Source organism: Bos indicus x Bos taurus, chromosome X (assembly GCF_003369695.1).
Source record: "Bos indicus x Bos taurus breed Angus x Brahman F1 hybrid chromosome X, Bos_hybrid_MaternalHap_v2.0, whole genome shotgun sequence".
NCBI classification, from domain to species: domain Eukaryota; kingdom Metazoa; phylum Chordata; class Mammalia; order Artiodactyla; family Bovidae; genus Bos; species Bos indicus x Bos taurus.
In genome coordinates this window covers 131,605,028-131,632,075 of record NC_040105.1, presented here as the reverse complement: position 1 = coordinate 131,632,075, position 27,048 = coordinate 131,605,028, and the positions used below count along the sequence as shown (strand labels likewise).

General features: G+C 39.8%; 1 protein-coding gene across 2 annotated transcripts; it reads right to left on the bottom strand.

Annotated features, from left to right (window-relative positions):
- Positions 1 to 3,968: 3,968 nt before the first annotated feature.
- On the bottom strand, positions 3,969 to 26,374 carry LOC113887233 (fibrous sheath-interacting protein 2-like). Of its 2 annotated transcripts, XM_027534263.1 has the most exons (7): positions 16,908 to 26,368; positions 13,805 to 14,293; positions 12,557 to 12,654; positions 11,147 to 11,193; positions 8,887 to 8,930; positions 6,701 to 6,767; positions 3,969 to 4,184 (listed from the first exon to the last, which is right to left on the bottom strand). In XM_027534263.1, the coding sequence occupies exons 1-7, from the start codon at positions 26,292 to 26,294 to the stop codon at positions 4,036 to 4,038; spliced, it is 10,281 nt and encodes a 3,426-aa protein (XP_027390064.1). In that variant the 5' UTR covers positions 26,295 to 26,368; the 3' UTR covers positions 3,969 to 4,035. The 2 variants fall into 2 exon arrangements, 1 of the variants encoding a protein (XP_027390064.1); XR_003509674.1 differs by lacking the exon at positions 11,147 to 11,193 and having other exon boundaries at positions 16,908 to 26,374.
- Positions 26,375 to 27,048: the final 674 nt, after the last annotated feature.

Below are 27,048 nucleotides of genomic sequence, written 5' to 3'. Positions count from 1 at the left end.
GGGCTTCCCTGGTGGCTCAGTGGTACAGAGTCCGCCTGCAATGTACGAGGTGCAAGTTTGATCCCTGTATCAGGAAGATCCCCTGGATGAGGGCATGGAAACCCACTCCTGTATTCTTGCCTAGAGAATTCCATGGACAGAGGAGCCTAGCAGGCTACAGTCCATTGGGTTGTAAAGAGTTGGACACAAATGAAGCAACTTAGCATGCATGCAAACTAAGTATGACCAATGGCGTGTCATCAAAGACACATTGGTCCCTAGATGAATCATTAAGAATACTGAAATTATGTGCTGGGTCCTAAAAAGGGGCAAAACCATATGACACAAGTTACTCTAAAATATATGCTTGTCACCTAGCTATATAGCTATTGTATATTTAATGCCAATATACTTTCTAGAATGAACATCAGTCAAAAATTTGGTTACCTTTTGTCAGCTTAGAATTTAGAAGAGCACCTTGGGGTTGACTGAAGATGACCTACTGTCTTTACAGAAGTTGTTCGAAAAAATCTGAACTAATGCTTGGTTTTTCTACGCCTCATAAGAAACTGAGGCATTTGGTATTATCCACCTTAGGCTAGGTTTAGAATTGGCATAAGAATTGATGTTGGAGATGGTTGTGATGATGTTTCCTCAAGAGAAAGGCATTTGTTAGCAAGCAGCTAACAGCAGCCAAAAAAAAAAAAAAAAAAAAAAAGTCCTTCATGATTATTTAGATCTCTTAAGTTCTTTGAATTTTTCTTAGTTTATCATATGGTTGCCAAATCATAAAGTATACAGTGTAATTGTTATCTGTGTGACATCTTGTTTTTTCCTCTAGCCTTCCCTGGTGGTTGCAGGAAACCCTGGGGTCTCCTTGGATCTGTGGCCGCCTTCTGGCCCTTCCGGTTCATGCCCTGCTTGCTTGGCAGGCCCGGTTGGGCCCCTTGGAACACGTCCACAACATGAGGGGAGGGGAGGGGCACTGACGCCTCCCCTCCCAGCGCCCCTGTGTGGGGAGGCCCAAACAGGGCCTTATTTTGTGCTCAGATTTTATTTGTGTGCTGGTTTTACTTATTTAATATCTGCGTTTCTGTGTGTGTAGATTTTCACTATCCTTGTCATTTTTCAGTGCCTGTATAGCATTCTTTCCTGATAATACACCACACCAGTGTCCCACTGCTGCTGCTGCTAAGTCGCTTCAGTCGTGTCCGACTCTGTGCGACCCCATAGAGGGCGGCCCGCCAGGCTCCCCTGTCCCTGGGATTCTCCAGGCAAGAACGCTGGAGCGGGTTGCCATTTCCTTCTCCAATGCAGGAAAGTGAAAAGTGAAAGTGAAGTGGCTCAGTCGTGTCTGACTCTTAGCGACCCCATGGACTACAGCCTAGCAGGCTACTCCGTCCATGGGATTTTCCAGGCAAGAGTACTGGAGTGGGGTGCCATTGCCTTCTCCGAGTGTCCCACTAGGATTGTTTTAATTTTTCTTCATAATTAATAGTAATGCTATGTACATTTTCATATAGTCTTTTACATTTTTTTTCACTTTATTCCCTTGGACCAAATTTACCTAAATGTAGTTACCAGGTCCAAAAGTACAGCTGGAACCATAACTCATCTTATTGTTAGACTGCTTTTCAGAAAGATCAAATTTGTAGGATTGTCACCACTGTAGAGTTCAAATGTAATTCCCTACATCTGGGCAACACTGGATTTTTATCATTTTATTCCTGTTTTCTTCTCTAAAAGGTATATTGTGATACATTTGGGTTATTCTAATTTGCATTTTATTTCACTGCATTCTTACTTTTAGTGCTTTCATTTAAAAAAAATATTTAAATGGTTCTATCTCTAAGGACTGTAGTTACCAGCTCATACACTCTTAATGTATTTTGGCCAGCAGACTTTGAAGAGCTATGGTAGGCACCTTTCCTCCCATTCTGGTGCTCACCTTTTGACATTTAGTTCATTAGACAGAAGAGCATTTTAAAAAATGACTGACTTTGAGACTACGAATGCAGTGATATTAGGACATAGTAGCTGTCAGATAGCGTGCACGCATTCTCTCCTTCCATTCTCACCTCCCTCTTCCTCTCCGTTTTCTGCCTTGTTTGAGGGAGGATATTAGACTTCTTGCTAAAGTCATATGAAAATACACTTGTTATCCAAAGCCTATCTCTGAGAAGGATACTGGTCCCATTGGTAATAGAGATTGCTTTGGGAGAGGTGAACCAGGCCAACAGCTGTGAGAGAAGAGGAAAACTTTTCACTGTAGCTTTTATAGCTTTCGATTTCCAAACGGATTGCTATTACTTTAAAAAAGTTTTATTTTTTGGTATTACTTTTTAATAAAAACAAAGGCTTATGTAAGATCAGTGCTTGTCATTATTGTGGATCTTTAAAAGCTAACTTTAAACTTATGCTGCCGCGTGCGATGAACTTCAGTATGTAAGGGCAGAAATGAGATGAAGGCAGTGCAATTTAGGTATATGTGATATTTGGGCAGAACTGCCTGCCATTCTATTTACTAAGCTTCACTTAACATTTCTGGACTATAGGTACAGCATAAAGGAAATTTACTTTCCTAGAAATATTTCCCTTGGGCATTAGTATAAGGCTGAGACCTTCCACTGACCTAAATTCTTGGATAAAGCTGGGGTATGAGAACGACTAGTGAGTGAGCTTCTTGATGTGTTTCTGTCTCCTGGAAGCCGTTTCTAGCCAAAGCAATGCTTGAGGCCAGCTGGCAGATGCAGGTTCCAATTTTCTATTTGTGATTCCCTGACTTTGGTGTTCTCCATGGGGCTTATCCTTTCTCCATCAATTGACTTTTGACAAGTGCAGTGGCACAAATATGACTGGAAACCAGGAGCTCCTCTCTGGCCACACTGGTGGTTCATGTCTCTTAAAGGGACCAAGAGGATGCCTGGAGGCTTCAAAGCCCCCCTGAGGAGTTAGATCTCTACACGTCTTTGTTTGACGATAGACTTTGGATATGAACTTTCAGGGAATCCTTCAACCTAGTTGGAATTGGCTGCTGTCCCTGACGGAGAAGGCAATGGCACCCCACTGCAGTACCCTTGCCTGGAAAATCCCATGGACGGAGGAGCCTGACGGGCTGCAGTCCATGGGGTCGCTAAGAGTCGGACACGACTGAGCGACTTCACTTTCACTTTTCACTTTCCTGCATTGGAGAAGGAAATGGCACCCAACTCCAGTGTTCTTGCCTGGAGAATCTCAGGGACGGGGGAGCCTGGTGGGCTGTCGTCTCTGGGGTCGCACAGAGTTGGACACGACTGAAGCGACTTAGCAGCAGCAGCTGTCCCTGAGGCCTTGTACCGATTAGACTAGTGCTGTCTGATAAGGGAACCACTAGCTACATGTGGCTATTTAAACTGAAATAAAATGGAAAGACTGGGTTCCTCAGTCATGCTAGTGACAATAGCCACGTGGGGCTGGCACCTCCTGTACCAAACTGAGCAGATACAGACCATTTCCATTACCGTAGAATGTCCTATGGGCCAGAGCTAAATTGTTCAGGCATGGCAGCAGTGTATGCAGGTGTGTGACCTGAGGGGATGGCCTTCCTGGTGCCGTCAAGGCCTCCCTAATCCTAATGGTCCTTTGAGGATTGTCTGAATTCCACTTCCTCCAGCAAATGTATCCTGACCACTCCAGCCCACAGCGATGACTCCCTTCTTTGAACACCCAGGCTGCCTGAAAGATGTGATGACACGTTGTTTTGTTGGTATCACACGTTTGCTTTGAAGTTAGTTCTCATCTTCCCAGCAAGGCTGCAGGGCCCTCAAGAGCAGAGCTTCAACCCTGCACTGCCTGCTAGATGGATCTATATGTGACACAGAGCTGCTCTTTGCATCCCAAAATGCTTGTCAGAAGCATTTATCAAAACCCTCCTTTTCTCCAACTGCCTTTTTATGTTTTCTTTGCTCTTATTTTCAATATTTATAAGAATCAGTGTGTAGGACACAATGTCAGCTTTAACAACCATTTATTTTTTGAGGAAGGTCAACATGCTTATTGTTATTGGGTATTACAGTCTCACTTTCTCTCTTGGTGAGGGGGTGAGGGTGAGAAAGGTTTCGGAACACTGGTGTTAGATCTTGAAAACACTTTGGAGAAAGTTGATGATATCTTCTTCCTCATCATTTCAGACCTCTGTCTAGAGGAAGTATGGGGCTTTTCAAAGTCTGTGAACAACCAAGAGAAATGTGATCAGTTACCAGGCTTTCCAATTGCTGTCAGGCCCCGGGAAGTGATCGTTTAGGATTCAGAAATAAGTAGTTGTATAATAGCTTTTGTTTTCAAAAGTGCTTTCACAAAGAGTAGTTTGCTCCTTCTGACAGCCTTGGGAAGAAAGCAGGAGAAACCCTTTGAAGTCAGGTGCCTTGTCTTAAGGTCACATGGGTAGCCTGATGAGCTAATTCCACACAAGAAGGTAACTTTCACCTCTCAACAGTACTAGTGTCCATTTCAAAATGTCCAGATAAAAGCAGCTGTGCACTACAAAAGGCTAGCATTTCTCACTCGGTTTGGGAACATTTTCAGTTGTCTGACCCAAGTGATCTGTTTGTTGTGTGAGCTATACAGGACTTGAGTGGCCAATAAAAGGCTCCATTTGGACTCATTGTCCTATACCACTTGTCTTGTGCAAAGGGCTCTTAGAGCATCTAATAGTTTATGTTAACAAAATGATTGTTGTATCTGTAAGGACAGAAATGAGCATTTATCTTTGTTGCTGATGAATTGTGACGATGTCATAAAAAGACACAGGGCAATAAAGAACATACCTTCTTATTTCTAGTAAAAGACATGGTTCTCCTAGACCTCTTGCAAATCCTCAGTTTTTCTCTTTAGCAATATAACCTTAGGAACCTCAAGGATCTACGATTAAAACTAAGGTGAAGAAGTGAAGAAGAAGTGAAGTCGCTCAGTCGTGTCCGACTCTTTGCGACCCCATGGACTGTAGCCCAACAGGCTCCTCAGTCCATGGGATTTTCCAGGCAAGAGTACTGGAGTGGGTTGCCATTTCCTTCTCCAGGGGATCTTCCCCACCCAGGGATCGAACCTGAGTCTCCTGCATTGTAGGTAGACGCTTTACTGTCTGAGCTACCAGGGAAGGTTCTAAGGTAGCAGATAGCAAATTTAACCCCAAATAAAGGGGGGTGGGAATAGTTTAGCTCTTCAGATCAATAATGCAGTACTGGAATGTGCTGATAGTTTAAACAAAATAAGAACAACCAGGAAATTAATAAGGAAAAAGCCAAAATTTGCAAAAGTAAAGGCTTGAATGGAGAGATCTCTTCTGAAAAAGTAAGACAGACTTAGTAACAGAATTGAAGCGTATACTGCAAGGCCACATTCTGAAAATCTTGAGGGGAAAAACAAAGCTTTGTTTTTGCAATTTGCAGGTCTTGTTAAAAATGTAGATGCCTGGTCACCATTTCCAGGTCTCCTTCAAGACACCCTGCTGCTGCTTTGATCTGCTTTGTGGGCAGCACCATGGACTTCACTTGGTTGGTACTGGTCACTCTGAAGAGAGAAATGTACCTGGGTGTTTATGGCCATGACACATGCCAAGGCTAGGGAATGACATGTCGTACCATGAACTGATTTTGATTCCCCCAAAATCCTATTTGTGAAAAATAAGCTGTAATGAGCCTGTGTTGGTCCAGAAGTCCCCTCTTTTTGGGTGGGTTTTCCTAAACAGGTATCATTGTAATTTCAAATTCAATGTAAACTCTCCTCTGTGGGGAGCTTTACTACTTTGAGCACCTTAGCACAGGGTGAGCCATTTCTGCATTTCTTCCTCCAAAAGCCCTTATCAGAGCAAAAATAGGTTATCTGAACTGCTTCTCAGTGAATTCCTCTAATGTGTAGAATGTAGGGGTTGGGAGGAGGTGTCCCCATCAAACTAAAGTCACAGAAGAATGTGATTTTACTCTTTGACTGGACATGCTACTTGGAAACCTAGATGGGATCTTTTCTACTTATCACTGAACTCTGCAGGCAGTTCCTGGTCACCGCTTAGTTCTGAGATGTGGTCCCTGTTTGGCAGGAAAAAGAATATGGGATAGAGCCTCAAGACCTGTGATGTTTGAGCCCTGGCTCAGCCACCTGCTGGCTGTGCCACCTCAGGCAGGTCATTTGCCTCCATTTTCTCCTCTCTGAGAGACAACTTCAAGACTTGCAAGGAAGCATGGTATGATAAGCTTTAGTGACTTACCTTGTCGATATAATGGAAATGATGCTTCACAGGGTGGATGTGAGAAAAGCACTTAGCAGAATGCCTGGTACATGGCTGGTCCCTAATAAATGTTACTTCCAGTACCTGTCACCCCTTTGCTGTGAAGTTTAAGTCAGAGAAATGCATAATAACCTGCAAATTGCAATCTACATACATACTAAGGGAGAAGGAAATGGCCACTCACTCCAGTATCCTTGCTTGGAGAATCCCATGGACAAAGGAGCCTGGAGGGCTACAATCCATGGAGTCGCAAAGAGTCAGACACGACAGTGACTCACATACACACACACACATACATACTAAGTCATATTATTTCATCCTCATATTGGTGGTGGGTGGATGTGCTGCAAGGCAAGAGCCATTCAATGTGATGGGCAAGGGGGGTGAATGATCAAAACTCCTCTATGTTCAAAATGACATAATTGAGAGCTTCATTCTAAAATGATAAATTTGTTGTACCTGAAGTGCCATCATTTGAGGAATATGGGCTGGTCAGGTCACTTCTGCGTTGATAGAGGGTGAGAACCTGCCAAGACAAAGGTGAAATACTAGCTTAAGCCTCTGCCCTTTGATGGACAGCGAACACTAGAAACCCTGAAGGGGGCACAACCATGGTGGCATCATACATAGTAATCTCAGGGCCCCTCAGTCTCAAAGAATTATCTTCTGGGACTTTGGTTATTCCTAGGCATGACTTCTCATAATTCTTGCTAATTAGGACACCCAGGATTGGCGCCAGACTCAGACAAGGGCTGCCCCTGGCGGATAATTTCAAGGGCTCACCTGTCCCAGGTCACAGAACAATGTCAGCCCTGCTGCCCCTCCCCTCCTGGAGCTTGGAACAAATAAAACATTTTCGATCCTTCTCTGAGCAAAGCTTATGATAGTGGAGGTCTTAAGGGAAGGAGGAGGCAAGGGGAGGTCCATTTTACTACCCCAATCTTCTTTGAAATAATTCTTAACCATTGTGAGGTCTGGAGCAAGACAGTGGCAGTGTGAGGTTGCAGCAGCCTGGAGGGGGCAGGGCGGAGATGGTGGCTCAGGTGCTGGCTCTGCTCTGTGGACCTTCCTCACCCCCTGGAAGGCAGCAGCAGCAGGGTCCCAGAAGGGCCTGCAATAGGCTGGGGGAGGTGGCTGGGCTAGGTGTGCCATGGTGAGGGCGGTTAAAAAGGATGGGGCAAATCAATGAAGGCAAGATGAGAGAAGCATGAGAGATGAGAGAAGCTCTCCACACCAACACCTATCGTTGGTATGGAGAGCAGAGTATTATGGTGAAATTTTGGATTTGAGGCAGTTTATGGATTAAGATACTGAGGATAGGATATATAAAGGGATAAACTGGGACAGAACAATCTAAGGGACTGGTTCTCAACGTTGGCTGCCCAACACAACCATCTGGAGAAATATTACAAATAGGCATGCTTGGACCCCGCCCCAAACGAACAGGAATCCCTGAGGCTGGGGAAAGCATTGTTCTCTTTTCTAAGTTGCCTGGGTGACTCTAGCATGAAGTCAGGTTGAGAATTCCTTATCTAAAGGAAGGAGGGGAAGGGGCAGATGCTACTAAATGGCCAGACACAAGTCTGTTAACTCAGTGGTTCTCAACACTGCCTGTTCATCAAAATCACCCAGGGCCCAGGCTGCAACCCAGACCAACTGAATCTGAATCTCGGGATGGGACGCTGGGCATCAGTTGTTAAAGTTGATTCCAGGCTGCAGCCAGGGTTGAGAACCTCTGCTCTGTGTAACAGTTCCCACACAGGGCTGTCCATCAGCTTTATGGGGGTAGGAGTTGAGGCACTCCTGACTTAGTTGAAATTTGACTCTGATGGTGCTAAGGCTGTTCTTCTGACAAACATTTATTGAGCATCTACTTTATCTCAGTCCTATGTTAGGTGCTGGGCATACAGTTATGAGTGAAAGAGACAAGCCCTTGCTGTCATGAAGCTTATACTCAAGTGAATCCTCTGCCAGAGGATGAGGGCAGGAATATTTGACAGCTTTGTTTACTTCTGAATCTCTAGCCCTTGGCACACAGTAGGCACTTGATGTTGAATAAATGACTAAATGGTGACCTAAGTGGTGTGAAGAAAATAACGCAGGATAAGGGGGATGGTTTGTGTTTATGTGTGTGTACATGCATGCTGGGGGATGGTTAAAGTGAACCAAGAGTAAAGCAAAAGTAATACAAAACAGAGAGGAGGATCTAGGAGGATCTGTAGTTTCAGTCTCCTCAGAGACTTCCTAAGAGGGCTTTAGGTGGAGGGAATTTCCTGGGATCACACTAAGGAGTGGGCCAGATTTTTGGAAAGCTGCCTAGGAAGGGTACCCTGCAAAGCAGATGGAGCCAGCGTTCATTTCCCTCAGCCAGCGCCCCTTCCTCTTCGAAGCATCTGTTTCCTCGCTGCCCCCACCGGGCCCTCTAGTTCCAGGGCCTCACTCTTTGCGTGCCATTGTTCTCAGGTGCTAAGGGACTTGCTCTATGCACTTACTCGGGGACAATAACTTCAACCAGGGGTTGGCCCCAACTGGGAGTGCTTCCTGAGGCCCCTCAAGGCATGCCACACCCTTACTTTAAGGCACTCCCTCATTTCTGTCAGGGTTCCACTGGCTCACAATGAGGGGAGCCAGTGAAAAATATTTACCTCAAGACTGCTCAAATTCTCCAGACATGGACATTCAAGACTTTCTGTGATCAAAACACAATATTGGAAAACAGTTATTTCTGAGACATGTACACATTTTGGCACAAAAATAACCTCAATAATTTCATCAGAGAATCGCAGAAACTAGGCAAGCAGAAGAAACCGAAAGAGGTGAGATCCTCAAATTCTGGGCACAGGTCGTGGGGAAGATGCCTCTAACATGCCAAGCTCATCCCATCTAGGGTCCTTGCACTTACTGAACTCTGTGTGGGACCCTCTGCTTCCAGATCTTCTTGTGGTTACTTCCTTCCCGTTATTAAGATCTGATGTTTCTAGACTTCTTGGACCAAACTAATCTAGTCAGTCATTCTATATCACTTGGGCTCTTCTTTATTATTTTTTTCATATTCATCATCAATTTCACAAATGTGTACTGAGTATCTACTCTGTGCTTCTTTTGTAGACACGTGGGGATACAGTGAACAGAGAAAAATCCCTGCCCTCATGGAACTAACATTCTAGGGAAGGGAGAAAGTCAATAAACAAAATTTTAAAAAAGCTTTCAGATGGTACAAATGCTAGGGATAAAATTAAAGCAGGGAGTGCTGGGGTGGTATTGGGGTTTCAGTTTTAAAGAAAAGTGTTCAGGGAATTTTTGACTTCGAATATAATATTTCAGCAAAGATCTGAAGAAGATAAATGTTCATGTGGCTGGAGTGGAGTGATTAAGAGGGATCATAAAGAGAGGTGGTCAGAGAGGTCACCAGGAGGGGTGAGTGGAATCCAGACCATGTGTGGCCTTGTAAGCCATTGTAAAGACCCTGGCTTTTATCCTGGGTGAAATGGGAAGTACTTATTCCTATCTAGAATTATTGTGTTTATGTGCTGTACTCAGTCGCTCAGTCCTGGCCAACTCTTCACCACCCCAGAGGAAGCCCTATTGTGTTTATATCCTCTTCCCAATTAGAAGGAGGTGAAGACTTTGTCTCTCATTCGCAGCTGTATCTCCACAACTTAGAACAGTGTCCAGCCCGAAGAAAGTGCTCAGTGACTCTGTTGAATGTGAATGAATGCATGAACTGGACAGGTGCGATATTAAATATTACCACAGAATACCTATATCTAAGTGTGACTCACTGCAGTGAAGTTGAAGAAAACAATGACATTGAGTTCAGATTTAGGAGACTTGGGATCTATATTCTGACTGCCAGTATGACCTTGGACAAGTCACTTCCCTATCCTGAACCTTGGTCTGTTCAGCTGTAAAATAAGGTTATACTAGCTACTTTCTGGCTCTGACAGCCTATGATTCCATAATACAGGAAACACGCCAGTGACGTATCATCCTCTGATGATGACCTGTTTATGGGATTCTGGCAACTTACCTCCATTCTATGATTCATCTTTTAATGAATGTTATTTCCACTCTCAAATGGAGAGGATATATTTCTTGAATAACTTCTTGAGTGGGTGCAGGCTTGAAACAACCAAGGGCAACTCCAGGTCTGTAGCTGGAGTTTTCAGGCCATCTTTACAGTAAACATGATACCCCTACCTCAGTGCTGTCCCACTGTTAGAGCCACATTGATCCTTTGAGCTTTAAAAGAATAGAGGACCAAACCCAACTCATAAATAAGGAGTCAGTTTTAACAGAGACAGAATTAAAGTGGGGTGCACCCTAGCCAGGATTTAATGTAAGCAAATAAATGTAGGTTTCATTTTTAGCTTTAAAAGCTTTTAAATATATTTTACTAGGGCTAACCTAGTTATATCAGAGAAGGCAATGGCACCCCACTCCAGTACCCACTCCAGTGTTCTTGCCTGGAGAATCCCAGGGACGGGGAGCCTGGTGGGCTGCCGTCTGTGGGGTTGCACAGAGTCGGACATGACTGAAGCGACTTAGCAGCAGCAGCAACCTAGTTATATAAAGCAAGCATACATTCTTAAAGAGATTATTAAATCCTAGTAACATGGGCTGTAGTCTACATATAGATGTGATAAACCTTTATTTCCTGGATATTTCCCACAGGATCATGGTAACTGTAAACTTATAGTCACACTACATACTTTTCACCACAATTATTAATGGAATCTTACTAGTGTTTCAGAAAAAGCAAACTAGTTCATCACACTAACTGGTTAACTGACACTGATTCCTCCATAGATCAGCCTACTGGAAAACTCAGTATTCATCAATGTGATGAACAACTCTCTTTTTAAATACAATCTAATTTAAAGTAAGAAAAGAAATCAATCCAACCTTCTGTAACCTTGGCACCTGGATCTGTGGAATGTTCGTCATCAAAACTAAAGAAAAGATACAAGACATTTCATTTTCTTTGTATTTTATATGAAGGAATGAATAATGATCAATGAATAATAATGACTGTTAAAGAACCATCTGTGCAAGTCTTTATTTATATAGATGCAAACCTGGCATGGTATGTCAAAATAAAAATGACAGCTACATTGACTTTGGTTTTATATGTTCCCACTTGTCTTATGCAATGATACCAATAGTTGAGATTTGCCTGCAATACTAATTATGTATGTTAAGACAAGCGTGAGTGGAGATAAAGCCAGTGGTGGGCCAGGAGTGGATGTCCTAAAATGGCATTGGGTCAAAAAGAAACCTTAATTTCATGGTGCCAGGTGGAAAAGGATATAGTTGGGACAGGGTGGATTTTCTTCCTTATGCCCTATTTCTCCCATGATACAAAGTGCTACTGTTCTGAGCTTATGGTTACCAGCGGGGAGGGTGGGGTGAAGGGGTGGTTAGGGAGTTTGGGATGGACATGTACACACTGCTGTATTTAAAGCAGATAACCAACAAGGAAGTACTGTATAGCACAGGGAACTCTGCTCGATGTTATGTGGCAGCCTGGATGGGAAGGGAGTTTGGGGGAGAATGGATACATGTATACATGTATGGCTGAATCCCTTTGATGTCTACCTGAAATTATTACAACATTGTTCATTGGTGATACCCCAATATAAAATAAAAAGTTTTAAAAAACAAAAACAGAGTGCTACCGTTCCCAGTTTGTGAATATTCTTATGAACACAAGAGCAATTTTAGACATGTTTTGGCTATTCTAGAAAAACTATTAAGACTTCAGTGTACTTTGTTCCTCCCTGTCCCTATAGATATCACATGGTCCAGCCTTTCTCTTATAGTCTTTTCCAACCTGGATGGTCTTATCTAAATCTTATCCATCATTTAAAGCCCAACTCCAACTCTAATGCTTTTAAGAATTCTTCCCTGAGTGCTCTAATTTACATTGCCCCTCTATGTCCTTGGGATTCTTCTGACAGTGCAACCCTGCTAAGCATTTAGGTACATATGTGAACTAAGTGGGGACTGTTGACTCAGAGCCTGTCTCCCAGATTCAAGAACCTAACACATTAAAGACTCAAAGTAACTAAACTAGAAAGCAGATCCCAGGAGAAGAAAGTAGAGACCAGGTAAATAGGAATAGGAGAAAAGATGTGAAGGGAGGGCCCAGGAAGTAAACACAGAGGGGAGTTAGGGGAAGGAGTGAGGGGAGATTGAAGGGCTAAACTGGCTTCCTCACAGATTTACTTGAGGGGCCCATTCTTCCCATCAACATAACGTTCATTTCAGATTTCTATTTCCTTAGCCAACTAGTATTACTTTAACTGACTGTACCTAGAAGACGAAGCCAGATCTTCATTATATGAAGATGCACTCATCATTCTATGGATGAAGTGATGTGTTGGTTCGGTGTTAGGTCTCATTTCTGTTTCCTGGAAAAATACAAGACACAAAAGAGTGTTTATAATAAATAAAACATACCACAACATTTCCTTAGTTATCTATATAGCCAGCATTTCTGACCAGGCACACTTTGTTTGCTCATGAGATTTCACATGGCTTTCCAGTAAATAAACAGATCCCAATACATAGAGTTTGTGCAAGGCTATTGACCTGATGAGCTCCTGAACTGGTCAGAGTCATAGCCCTGTGTTTTGTTTTCTCTGGTTCATTGCTGCTTCTGAGTTAACTGGAAAGAAGTGAAAGTGAAAGTCGCTCAGTCATGTATGACTCTTTGCAACTCCATAGACTGTAGTCCATGGAATTCTCCAGGCCAGAATACTGGAGTGGGTAGCCTTTCCCTTTTCCAGAGGATCTTCCCAACCCAGGCATTGAACCCAGGTTTCCTGCAAATGGATAATCCATGGGACTGTTTTACTAGGAAATTCTAAATCGTGTAATCCCCATACATATGAGTAAGGTACAATTTTCGGGGGAGGGCTAACCCAAGAGGTCAGTGAGGCCCAGATCACCACTAGAAGGGTACAGAACCAGGGATAAGAGCTAGAGTTTATGGGCTGTTTACAGGGGGAATATTCAACATATTCAACTAACAAGCTGGATAAGTAATTTTTAAGAAGATAGTTGGTTAAATAACTTTCCCCAAAGTCACATAGCTACTAAGTGACAAAGCCAGAATTCAAACCTAGATAGGCTGGATTTGCCTGAATGTTTTTACTCCCCTTCAAGTCCATCTTCTGGTCCTGCCCACTGGAATGGAGTTGGTACACACAAAACTTCCAATGAATATTTACAGGGCAGTGTACCAAAAACCCCCACAACCTATCATTTTAAATAATTAGCTTGTATTTCTCCTAACCAGTTTCTATTTTCTGTTTTTCTTGTCCTTCTAAATAGCCTAGGACTCTTTCCATGATCTGTTTTTCTTCAATTGAGGCTCCTGGCTTCATCTGTTAATCATTTCCCTTTTGTTGTAAATATCATCAGATCTGGGAGAGACTACTTGGGATCCAGTTGATGCCCTTATCTTCCTACCCAATGTGTATTACTTGGGCTAAGTTTGTGAAACTCCCTACCCTTTCTATAGAAACCTGGTCACTGACAGTTACATTTCTCACTTACGCTCAGTTGTGTCTTTTTCTCCCAAGACGAGTTTGTGACAGTCAAGCATTCTGAGGTAGTTACATCAATGTTAGAATCAGTTCTTATTAGTGTCTGTTCAGATTCCGTCTGTTTTGCTGGTGACACTTCAGTCATTATAGTTACACTGGATTTGGGCTGACATTTTCCTACTGACAAAAATTTTTTCAGACTGTGATTGCTCATCAGTGGCTTAGGGTGAGCCACTGTGCTGGTAGTGAGCTTCATGTCTTCTTTTACTTGATCTTCAAGTGGGCTTTCTGGAAATTCTTCTTCTTTTACAACCTCTTGTAAAACAACTTCATCTTCATCAGAAGCTAAGCTTTCTTCTTTATTTTCCAAATTTTCTTGACTAATATCATGAGTTATTAACCGAATGATAAGATCTTTTTTGCTTTGGACATCTTTTAAAAGCTCCACTTTGGTGATGTCGGGCTTTATTAAACTCTGAAATGAATTTCTACTAGAAGTCTGGAATTAAAGAGACAATGAATGTTAAAAAACAACCAATTCAGTCATTTTTGCTGTGGTTTTACTGTATTGAATAGTAAGGCAACTTTCACATGGTTTCTATTTCAATTTAGTAAAATTACTTATCTTTAAGTGCCTTTTACTTATATATTAGTCATATATTTAAAAGAAAAAATAAATGAAAATCATAAGCAATATTTGCTCTTTTCTATAATTCTTTTTTGCATTCAAGATTAACAGTCCAGTTCAAAGAAGAGATCCTAACTAAGGTTCCTCCTTTTGCTTCAAATTTTACGTTTCACTCATCAAGAAATGCAAAATGCATACTTTAAGTACACTGTTTTCATCATTTGCTTTGAAAGTCTTATAACAGATTTAGACACGATAACATGTTTTTCTGAACTCCTTACTAGGGAACTAATACAGCAATCTAAATAAAGAAATTTTCATGAAAAAGGCAAAGTGTTGGCTGACCAGGATTTTTAAAACTGATGAATAATGGCAAAATCGTGAAGGACTTTGAATGTTCACTCCTCACCCCTCCAACACCCTAATCCTTGGAACATATTTTCCAAAGGAAGCTTCAAAGAGTAACTTTTCATTCTCACTTCCCTAGTCAAATGTTACTTTCCATTTTGCAATGTTAAAGACAGATTAAGGAAGAGACCATTACAATTAAACAAATAACTTTTCCCATTTCTGTAGCCTTTTGATGATGCCACAGAACTTTCAAGTTAATTTGAGTTATCAATCTTAGATCCCTCTGTAACACTGCAAACCAGATTTTCAGATAAATGCTGCCTTAAAGGAATATCCTTCGTGCAAAACAAAATTAAAGAACTTCTGTAAGAAATGGAAATAATCAATTTTGGTTATCTGTGCTGGTGGAGGGAAAGGGGTCAAAAAATAGATCATTGTATATGGCTTTGGAATGTGAATGTGACACGGTATGAGCTTTAATAGGCATGTGTCTGGTGTATTAGGAAGTTTTGGTACCTCAAAATAGCAAATGAGGCCTGGCTTGTAGATTTCTGACAGAGTTGTCTGGGTTTTCTAAACCGATCTATTCTTTCTGTAACCCTCATTCTCGTGACACTGCTATTCAGATAGCTGGAAGGAATCAAAACAACTGAAGCATGCTGCGCTACCTGTGTCTAATTTCCTTAAGGCAACTTTCACTTCCCTTAAGGTTAGCAGGGGTAGTTGTTTTGGATTAGCTATTCTCTTTCAAGTTCCTCTGGGCTATAAGAGATAGTTAAACTACTGATAAAGGATGTAAGAGAAGAAAGCAGGTAACCAAGACGAAGAACGGATGGGTATGTCTGCAGATGGTTAAGAAGTAATGACATGAGAGTCATGTTCTACAGTTTAGACAGATTTTGTGCCCAAGGAATTACTTACATATAAATGAAGACTACTAAGTAAATACTAGTATAATTTTGAAAGCCCAGAGAGAAAAGGACATTTGAGAGCTAGAAAGGACCTTTATCTAGTCCAAGAAATTAAGGACCAGGGAGATTTCCATCAGTGTATGACAGTCTCAGTATTTGGAACAAAAAAAGTACCCATCAATGTATTCACTAGCTCTGAGACTTAGTTCAGTGAGTTGGAAAATGGTGTTAAGGAAAACATGCTCCTGGGCCTAGGCTCCAGGCAGGCTAGTTCCATAGAACTTTGCCCTGTTTGTGAGCCACAGGTGTGTGAGTGCATAGTGCAAGAGGCTCATTTACACCTAGGGGCTTTGGTATTCAATCAGAAAATGGGGTTGATCAGTGGAACTCTATCTCCTGGCAACACTGCCCCTAAGATCAGTAAACAGAACTAACTACTTTTTCAAATAGTTGCATTGTACTAAGGACAGCATTTTGGCAATTCAGATGCCCATTACTGAAGTACATTTGGAGCCCAAATATGGGACTGCAGAGAAACTAGTTCATAAAAATAGCAGCACGAAGACAACTGGATCCAGAACAAGGCTAGAATGGGAAAGAAACTTAGTTTGTGCTGAGGATGTATATAGAGAACTGGGAAACAAAGGGAACAAAAGTGAAATAAGAAGAAAACTCTAAAGAGCTTTTGGTCTAATGTTTGTTGATAAATGTTACTAAGTGAAAACAATACTTCTGAGGAGCTTTAAGATTGAGGATTTCAATCCAATAGAGACTAGTTTAGCTGATATTCTAACTGGCCCTTTTGGACTCATATAGTACTATGACAATGTATATCCATTAAAAAGAAAATTGTGGTAACTGTCAGAATTGTATTTCCTCTGAGTTGCCAAATGAAAACTATAATTCCAATCAGCTCTGTTTGCTATTAAGGGTGTTTCTCTGCACTCCCATTGTTCAAGAAATGGCAGTTCAGTTTGACTGGCTACTGGAAACTAGCCTGCCACCTTTACATGAGCCACACTGCTGATGGGGTTAGTCCCAGGAAAGCAGAGGATTGTACTGGAGGAATCAGAGTCCCTAATTCGACTGGGCTGGGCAAGAGAAATTGACCATACTTTACAAGTGCATTCCCACAGACCTCCCTGAAAAAGGAAATCACAGAAGGACGACAGACAGGTCTTACTAATTGCTCATTTCTTTTCACCACTGCCTTTTGCACTTACCTCTAAAGGCTTTACGTTCAGTCGTCCCATCTGATCCAAATAAATGCGTTTTTCTTTCTTTCTGTTTCCCGCAGCAGGTATCTCAGTTGAGTAACTCTTCCCATTTATTGATGCTCTTCTCAATGTTTCAATGCTGTGTCCAGTTCTAGCTAAACACTCGGTCTGCAGCTTCTCAAGAGACTGTGTTTTTATAGAAATAACCCCTAAGTGCTCTGCAACAATGTCGGGATCAATATTAATTGGTTCTTTGCCGAGGTGAGGAATTATCCTAACCGAAAGCTCCTCTTGCCTTAAACCTTGATCTAACCCTTTTTGCTCTAGTCCAGGTTCTATTTTGATAGTGTGCTCATGCACCTTTTCAACAATTCGATCAATGTCCAAATCACCAAAGAGATTAGCACATGGATCTCCTGAGCTAATCATTGCTAATGGACAACTGGAAACTTTCCTGATAATTAAAGAAGCCATTTCTTGAGGAAAGATGCAGTTTGTATCTTTCATATCATGATAAAGTTCTTCATGTGTTCCAGATTGTTGTAGTACACAATTATAAACAGAATCAACCATCTGAGAAATAATTTCTATGCTTTCTGGATTTAAAAAGTATTCTTCAGGATTGGTAGCTACAATACTAATGTTTTTCCTGGAAATTTCAGCTGTCACGGATTTTGTCACTTGGGATGCAATTTTATTTAACTCAGGCTTTGATAAGTTTTCAGCATCTTTGCTTGAGGCACTTGGCAACTTGACTAGTTTAGCCAAGAACAAGGCAAGTGTTTCCTCTAAAAACCTGGCATCTAATACAGCCTCTTTTTTGGTTGGAGACTTTTTCTTTGACTTCAGATCATCAATAATCTTAGCCACCTTTTCCATAATTTTGACGGCTTCTAGAACTAACTCTGAACTTGATGTTTCTTCCTGTTCTTGAGGATGAAATTCTGAATTGGAAATTTCCTTCACCATTAAAAATCCTATTATGTCAGAAAGGACATTGCTCTTCCCCATTAAATCTTTGTACACCGAAATATGGGAGCCCGAGTGCTTTAGAACAGTGCTATAAACAGAAGTGACTACTTTTTCAATAGTTGCACTGTCTGTTAAAGACACAGTGGAGGACTCTTTGACCTGTGGCACTACTGTAATATGACTTTGAGAGATATATTGTTGAAATGAACTCAAGATTTTTGAGCTTATTTTTTGCATTTCAGCGTTCAGAAAATTGTTTTGTTCTTTATCTGCTTTTGGAAACATAGATAGAAGCTTTGACAAAAACTTTACAGCAATTTCTTCTATTATGTTAAAAGGCAGTTTGTAAGCCCGGGATGGTTGAGGCTGGGGAACTTCACTGGTTTGGGTAACACCTCTAAGGATATTTTCAATAGTACTATCAATTTCTGTACACTGAAGTGGTGTTAGTTCTCCAGAAAAATAGTTTTGTAACTGATTTCCAGTCACTTCCTGTACAACTAAATTGACTATGGCTTCTGAAAGGATTTTGCAACCACTGCTAATACACTTTCGTATGCTCTCTTGAGATCCAAATTGAGGCAAGAGATTATTATAAACAGTTTGAACCACTAACTGAATAATTTCATCATCATTAGGATGTAAGGATTTTACATACTGTATAATCATATCTTCATCTTTGGAGATCTCTGTTTTAACTGTACTTGCTAACTTCATTTGAAGGAAATCTAACTCTGTGTACAAATTATCCTCAGACATTTCTGTTTTAGCATTGGCTACTGTTGAGAAAATTCTCGATAGGAGAGAAGAAATTATCCTTTCTAAAAATTCATAAGGCAGCATTATGGTATACGGTGATGATGTCTGACATTCTTTGCAGGCTCTCTGGGCCACTTTATGGACCTTTTTCATAACCTTCTTAGATTCTAGAGGCAAACATTCTGGATCTGGACCCTCATCATAAAATAGCAAGTTTAGCTGATACTGAAGAATTTCTTCTATTACTGCATTAGCTAGCCTTTTTGCTAATTTTTCAACATTAAAATTTATGTCCTCACAGATAGAGTCCTGAGATCTATAATCCTGTAAGATATTGCATATAGAGGAGTGAACAATCTTATTGACCAACATTTTATCAATTGATGGTATTTTAGCCGTAAAAGGTGTCTGACCTGAAGAAGGTAATTTAGTTGCAGGTACCGTGTTATGTATGGGTGGTATATTATCCATAGTTATCTTTTTCTTGGAAGGTCTTTTAACCACAGACAGTTTTTTTTGCCCGAGAGGTGCTTTATGAACTGCTGAAACGTTATCCTCAGATGGAAGGAACTTAATTCCTTGATCTGGGTTTAATACTTTAATTTGAGCATCTGAAAACTCCTTTAACAGGGAATCAATCAGTTTCATAGCCATACCATAGAGCTCAGCTGGATTTACATCATTGGTTACATTTTGACATGCAGCATATGTATCCAGTGAAGAAGAAAAAATCAATTTGTTAACTATTTCAAAGATAACATCTTCTAAAAAGTTAGCAGGGAAAATCCTGGGTTTATTTTCTAGTAGGTTCTGAGGATTGTCCCATTTATGAGGTTGCCTTTGGATCTCATTCTCTTCCTCTTTTGCAGGAGCATTTTGTTTAGCTGAATTCACTGAGGCATGCTGGGCAAAATCCTTGCCACAAGCTTGAGTTACATATGCTGCGTTTTCACCTAGGAGGCTTGGGTAATTTAAATCATCCACTGGTCCTTGGAGAGATGATGTTTCTAAAACATTTCTGTAAATGCTTACAGGGACATTTTGGGCATGTTTAGAATGTAAGATCTGTTTGTCATTTGTAGCTGGGTAAGCTGGAGAATCCCTCCTCTTTTCTTGGATCTCTGTAGTTCTCACTTTGGATGTCAGAGATGGTAATTCAAGAGGTATATCCCCTTTTCTTAACGAACTTCCTTTTTTCTTGTCACTCTTCTTTTTACAACATATTTCAAAACTCGGTTCCAGGATAACTTTGTTTTTTGTATCATTCATAGCTGGTGAAAGATGTTGATATAGCTCATCACCTCGCCCTTTCTCATCTCTTCTAGACACGCGGTCTTTCTTCTTGATTTCATTCTTTGTAAATGCTGTACCCAAATCTGGCCCCGGAGTATCTTTACTTTTCACACTGGTTGTCGTTGAAGTAAGTTTTGATATGTTCTCATCTTTTCCAATTGAAGTTTCCTTTTTCTTTTCATCCCCTTTCTTTTTCTTTGCCATACCTCCAACTGACTCTAATGCTATGGTAGTTACTTTGCTCTTCATAATACTACTTATATTAGTACATATTGGCTGCTGGATGCTGCCTGTTTTCATTGATGTCTTCTTTTTGAAGTTCTCTTTTCCATTAACTGCTCTGCTATCTATTTCCAAAGTGTCCATTTTGTTTTTCAGGTCTGAGCTTAGGGGAATAAGTGTAGGTAACTGTTCTAGTGAAGAAACTGGGTTCTCCTTCAAGCTTCTGTTTATCTTTGTAAAGGTTTTATATGGTAGGTGTTGAATTCTTTGCATGATGCTATCCACATCTAGATATGAAAACAAGGTGGAAGACTGGCCTCCTGAAAAAAGTGGCTGAATCTTGAAAGCAGAGATTGCCTTCTTAGTTAAAGCAGCAACCATCTCTATAACAATGTTACTTCTATCATGTTTCTGAACATTTTTAGATCCATATATTTCTGTCACCTCATCATACACAGAATCACATACTTTATCAACGGTTTCTTTATTTACTGGTGGAAATGCAAACATTTTTTCAGCACTTGTTAGAACTTTAATTTTGCTTTTCCTAAATTCCCCTATCAGAACATTTGCAAATTTAATAGCCAGGCCCATGATACTTCTTTCCGATATCTCTTTGTCCTTAGGACTTTCAGCAGTTTTTGGTAGAGTATAAAATTTGCGAACAAGGTCAAAGACGACATCTTCCAAAAACATAGCAGAGTATACAGAAGTCTGGGGGAAGGACTGTATTTTTTCTTTAATGGGATTCAAGAGTTCAATGACATCATCATTTCTGGGTAAGTCACTGGGAAATGATTTTTCATCACATAGAAATGGTTGCAGATGGTGGTCCACAATTTCCTTCATAATGAAACCAGCTATTCTCCCAAGGAATGAGCCTCCTCTTTTGTATGCATCTTTCTGCACTTCATCTTCAAACTTAATTTTTTTAATAATATTGTTACATACAGAGTCAACAAAGTCATCAGTTGCCCCTAATTGCAAATTTTCCACATGTTCCTCTGCCTCAGCAAGTCTAATCTCATGTTCAGAAATTTCTGTTATAATATCATCAGTTAGTTTTGAAGCTGTATTCACAAACGCATAATCTGGTGGCACCCCTTCCTCGTTTGGTTCTATTTCAGTCTCAGGTGAAGGAAACATACGTGCCAGAATCTTGTAAATCATATTTTCTAAAAGGGAACGAGGCAATACAGTAATGCATGATGGCAAGTCATGGCTATCATTGTTGATGGTGCTGAGTACATTTCTGATGATATTCTTCTCTTGGAGGGAGGAATAGGAAGAAGTTTCTAATTTTCCTAAAACTAATGACTCCACCTGATAATCATAAATTTCTTCTAACAGAAGATGATATATTTTTTCCCCAAACCCAACAGCATCATTTTGTATAGCTCTATAAATATGAAACAGAGATTGATAATCATCTAATATTTTTTCATAAATAATACTAACAGTTTTTTTAACCATTTCTTTGTATCCTTCTGAAAAATAGAGATTTTCATGCAAGTGATCTGCAACTAAAATTTGTGAAGTGGTGAATTCCAGCACAATTGATTTTACTAATCTTGTAACAATATCTGTAACATTGGCTTTTGCTTTACATGGATTTTCAGTAGCTAAGACATATGAGAATATACAAAGAATTTTGCATAAAAGCTCAGAAATTACTTCCTCCAAAAAGACAGCTGAATTCACAATGAAGGATAATTCTCTTTGTTTAGGATTTATTGCTCTCTGCTGATAAATTTGCTCCATTGTACAAGGAAGAGTTTTATCTCCAGGTAAAAATGACTCAAGATGATGGTTAAATATTTCCCTTATTATATAACTTGCTATTTTTGTTACAGGTATATTACTTATGCCTTTTTTATCTTTTGAAATAGACTGGTATAGCTTTAAATGAGAAATGTCAGTATAAATGGCATCAACCATAGCCTGGATACTGTTTTCTGAAATTACATTTTGTTTTTCACTTCCATCTTTAACGATGCATATTGCATGTTTAGAAATTATTGACATGATTTCATCAATCAGTCTCACAACTATGTTGTTGAAGTCTGACTGCAAAAAGTATGGGTCTTCTGCACTGCAGTTCAATAGACTTATCTGAGATAAAACCTGAGATACTATTTTTTCCAAATGTGTGTGTGACAATATGGTGGTATATGTTGTACAAGTCTGTCTTCGGAGGCTTGATGTATTGATTGCATAATGAACTCTCTTTATCAAAACATCAGCATTGAGTTTTGAATATGATTTGAAAGGTAGCTTTGCTATGAAATATGGAGGAATTTGGAAATCAAAAACTTCAGCCAGGATAATTTTAGTAAGCCTCTCAGCCAGTGTCTTGGTGTCACTGAAAAAGTCCTTATTAGGTTCCAGTTCATATTCCTGTAAAACTTTGCTATATGCTGCATTGATAATTTTTATCACTGTGTCTCTATCTACTGGTGGCAAACACAATTGTTCCTCAGCATTTTCTAGGGTACTAACTTGAACTTTTGAGAATTCTTTCGTTATCAAATATATGAATTTTTCGGCTGTTTCCAACAGTTCTTTTTCTGAATCTCTTAGTGATTTTGTTTGTACAATACCTAATGCTCTGTGGAATATTTTACTTAAAACTCCAGAAATCACATCTTCCAAAAAGGCTGAGGAGTAAACACTGGCAAAAAAAGAATGTCTTCTTTTTGTACTATCAAAGTATCTATACGATGAAGTAAATGACAACTTTCCATACAAAAATGGATGAAGATGTTGTTGGCAAATATTTTTAATGATAAAACTTGCTATTCTATCAATAAAAACATTGTCACTGCTTATGATATCGTGCTCAGCTGCTTCTTGAGACCCAGAGTTTTGCCCGATATTTCTGAGTGTGGAATCAACGAGACACTGAACATCATCCTCTGAATAAAGAGATTCAGTTTCATCTTCATCTTTTGAAAATCGAATCTCATGTTGAGAAATTTTCATTCTAATATCACTGATTAACTTTGAAGAGATTTCACTGTGATTAATTTCTGATCTATCTTTTGGAGTTTTGCTGTATGGAACCATGTTAGATGCAGAAGGAAAGATTCTAGATAATAGTTTTCTGATTATTTCTTCTAAAAATGTGTATGGCAGCAAAGTGTTATATGGAGATAAATGCTGGCTTGGCTGGGTAGGTTTAGTGATGCCTCTAAAGATGTTCTGATTTATGTTCTCTGCTGTCAAAATAGTATAGGAAGAAGCTGACAAATCTCCAGAAAACAGTGGATGAAAAAGATAATCAGATATAGCTGCTACAATTAAATTGGTGATATTTTCTGCAAAAATATCACTGTCTTTGAGTTCTTTACTATCAACAGCCAGCCCATACTGTTTCAGAACATTCTTATAAACTAAATTGACAAGTTCATCCATGGTGTCTGAATCTACAGTGGGGAATGGCTGCTCTTGGTCATCACGAAGAATGCAGATTTTAGCCTTTTTAAAATGGTTGTTTATTGAGTTTACTATTTTTGAGGTCATTTTATCCAAATCACACTCCATGTTATACTTTGGATTGAAGACCTTTGATAATAGTCTGGCAACAATTTCTTCTACAAATGCATTAGGATAAAAGCTTATACCTAGTGATGATGACTTCTGGGGTCTGTGTGACCCTGTGACTTCACCGAGAACCTCTTTAACCATATTTGATATTTCATCCAATGGAGACATTGAATGAGGTAAGCCTTCTTCACACAAAAAGGGTTGAAGATGATTTTCAATAATCTCTTGAATAATAAGACCGGCCATTCGGTCAACCATAATTGGGCTTTGGCTTTCTATGCTTTTCTGTATTGACGCAAGTGAGTCAGACATCTGCAAAATATTATTATAAATAGACTCCACCATATTTTGAAGGTTTTGTTCTGTATATACACATTGACAATCATATTTAGTGAGCCAAATCTTATGCTTTGAAATGGCTAACAAAACTTTATTTATTATACAGGTGGATACCTCATTAAAATCCGATATCTTTAGGTGTTTAGTTCCTAAGCATAAAGCCTCAATGGGTGGAAGAATGAGCTGAGATAATAGTCTTCTGATGACATCTGCTAAAAATGAGTAGGAGAGCATAGTGATATAGCCTGTTGAATGTTGACTTTGGTAATTAAGTTCACTTAGGTTGTTTTGAAGTTTCAGTAGTATATTTTCAGCTTTGAGAGGGTGATATGAATTAGGCATGAGCTTTCTTATAAAGCACAATGGGAGCTGGTAGTCTATACTCTCTTTCAATATGCCACTAGTTATCTGTTCTGCTATTGACATGGCAGCATATGCCAGATGATCACTACAGGTAACTTGCAATGTGTAGTCCCATGATACATCATTATAAACGGAGTCACCAATCTTACTAATAGTTTCTTTATAGACTGGTGTAAAACACATCTTTTCTTCAATGTCCCGTAAAACAGTGACTTGAGCGGTATTAAACTCATTCACCACGCAGTTGATATCTAATATATTCATCTCATTAAGCTGGGCTTCAGTGATATTCACATTTTTGCCTTGCAATGAGGTGGTGAGATTAAGAAAAATGTCCACAATTATTTCCTCCAGAAATGTGGCAGAGTACACGCCCGTGTTCATGCCTCCTGGATATTGTATGTTAAGAAAAGCTGTTGTCTTTTTATCTGGTCTTTGAAGAGGAGGTAGAGAACGGAATTTTCCTGAAAATTGCTTACTGATTGGGGTTTGCATCTTGGAATGAATCACCCTAAGATTATCTGATGGTCCTGTCAGAGGTTTGCTATCATAACTCATGAATCGCGCAGAGTTTTTACCCTGTTTTGATTCTTTTAACCCTGGCCTTTTTGCTTTGGGGAAACTGGGAAGTCTCTCGCTTGTCCTGTATGTTAAATGTTTGTCTGTAACTGGTGGACTTCTGGGAGGTTGCTGTATACCGCATGACAATTTTTCCATTAAGGATTTTACCAAGCTATGGGAAATAATACTAAGCATAGACTCTTGATCTATTTCTGCCGAATTTTCAAAAAGGTCTGATGTGTCATATTCCTCAAATGGTAAGCCATAGTCCATTGTTAAACTGGAATAATCATCTATACTTTGAAGTGTGTTGAACAGTTGACCTTCTATTGATATTTCGTCAGAAAGAGGACTATTCGTAAGAAAGTTGTTGGTTGTACATTCTTCCAAAAGCATTCTAATAAGTTTCTCACACACAACATTCAGAAGAAAAGCTGATTTAGGGGAGAGCCCTAGGTTATTTCTAGGAATTCTATGACTTTGCAGGTTATTTGAAAATAGGAACATTTTTCTTGCTGTTTTACCAGAATCTGTATCCCAATTTGGGCATTCATCTGGCAAAAACAAATTGAAAACAATATTGAAAATTTTGTTGACTACTTCTTTGGATTCAGGAGATCTTAGGCTGCCAACCAGAGTGTTTAACTTACATGCTAGAGAATTTAGTTTACTTTTCTGTATTAGTTGATTAAGTTGGTGAGTAGGAGCTGATTTCCAACCTTTGGCATGTATCTGTCTTTTCACAGTTTTCGCTTTGTTGCAACTGAGCAAACTATGGCTTTTAGGTGTGGAGAGTGATTTGTTTTTTCCTTTGCTGTCAAGGTGATGATTTATTCCTATTTCTTTGGACAGAACATGGATCACTCCTATTAAGAGATCCTGAAAGAGATCACTGAAGTCAGCCACAGCTGCTTTTGGGCAATAAATATATTTTGCTTTCATAGAAACCACTTTTGTAACATCTTCCTTTAAAATGTCACTATTTAAAAGGATGTGAATAATGACCTCAGAAATGCTTAAAGCAAGTCCTCTGATAGAAATTGACTGATGCTCAAACACTTGGGAATGAATTAAAATAACCTCGCTACAAGTTGTGTCTTCATTTCTTAGTGATTTCTGTTTTGTTTCACCATCTTTGGTACAATCAGAAATGCTAGAAATTATATAGGAAATAACCAGTTCAGTGAGATGTTCACAAAATTGATTAAGTGAAGAATCAGTGTTGATGCTTCTTAGAGGCTGTTTTGATTCATATTTTTTGCTTAGTCGTGTGGAACTAATAGATACTTTTTCATCAACAGGACCTTGAAACAGAAAACATTGGTATTTTTTTAACATGCATTAAGGAACAATGTTGACCATTCAAAATACTGGCAATATTTTATATATGAATTTCACTGATCAGCCCTGGGATTTCTTTGGAAGGAATGATGCTAAAGTTGAAACTCCAGTACTTTCACCACCTCATGCAAAGAGTTGACTCATTGGAAAAGACTCTGATTCTGGGAGGGATTGGGGGCAGGAGGAGAAGGGGACGACAGAGGATGAGATGGCTGGATAGCATCACCGACTCGATGGACATGAGTCTGAGTGAACTCTGGGAGTTGGTGATGGACAGGGAGGCCTGGCGTGCTGCAATTCATGGGGTCGCAAAGAGTCGGACATGACTGAGTGACTGGACTGAACTGAACTGAACTGAATTGAATACTTTACTCAAGAAATAAAAAAACCTAGTCAAGAAATGAACTGAGTTTTCTTCAAATGTCTATTTCCCACCTGTGAAATCTTTACTTCTGCTGGGAAGCCCATTTAAAATTCAAATCTCTTATTGCTGGTTTCTTCTTTGGCTAGCTATGTTGCTTTAAGAAGCTGGAAATTCTGGGGCAGAAAAATGATTTCTAGCTTTTACTGTTACAAGGCCCTAGAGTGATTCCAGTGATATTTAGAGATTTCATAAATTCTTAAAGACATTCTTGGCTATTTAGCCAACTATCCCATTTGGGACTAAACAGTATATAATAAATTGAACAGGATGAAACTGTTGATGTTTGAATGTGTTGACATATTAAAAAAGCTATTTCATATGGTTTCA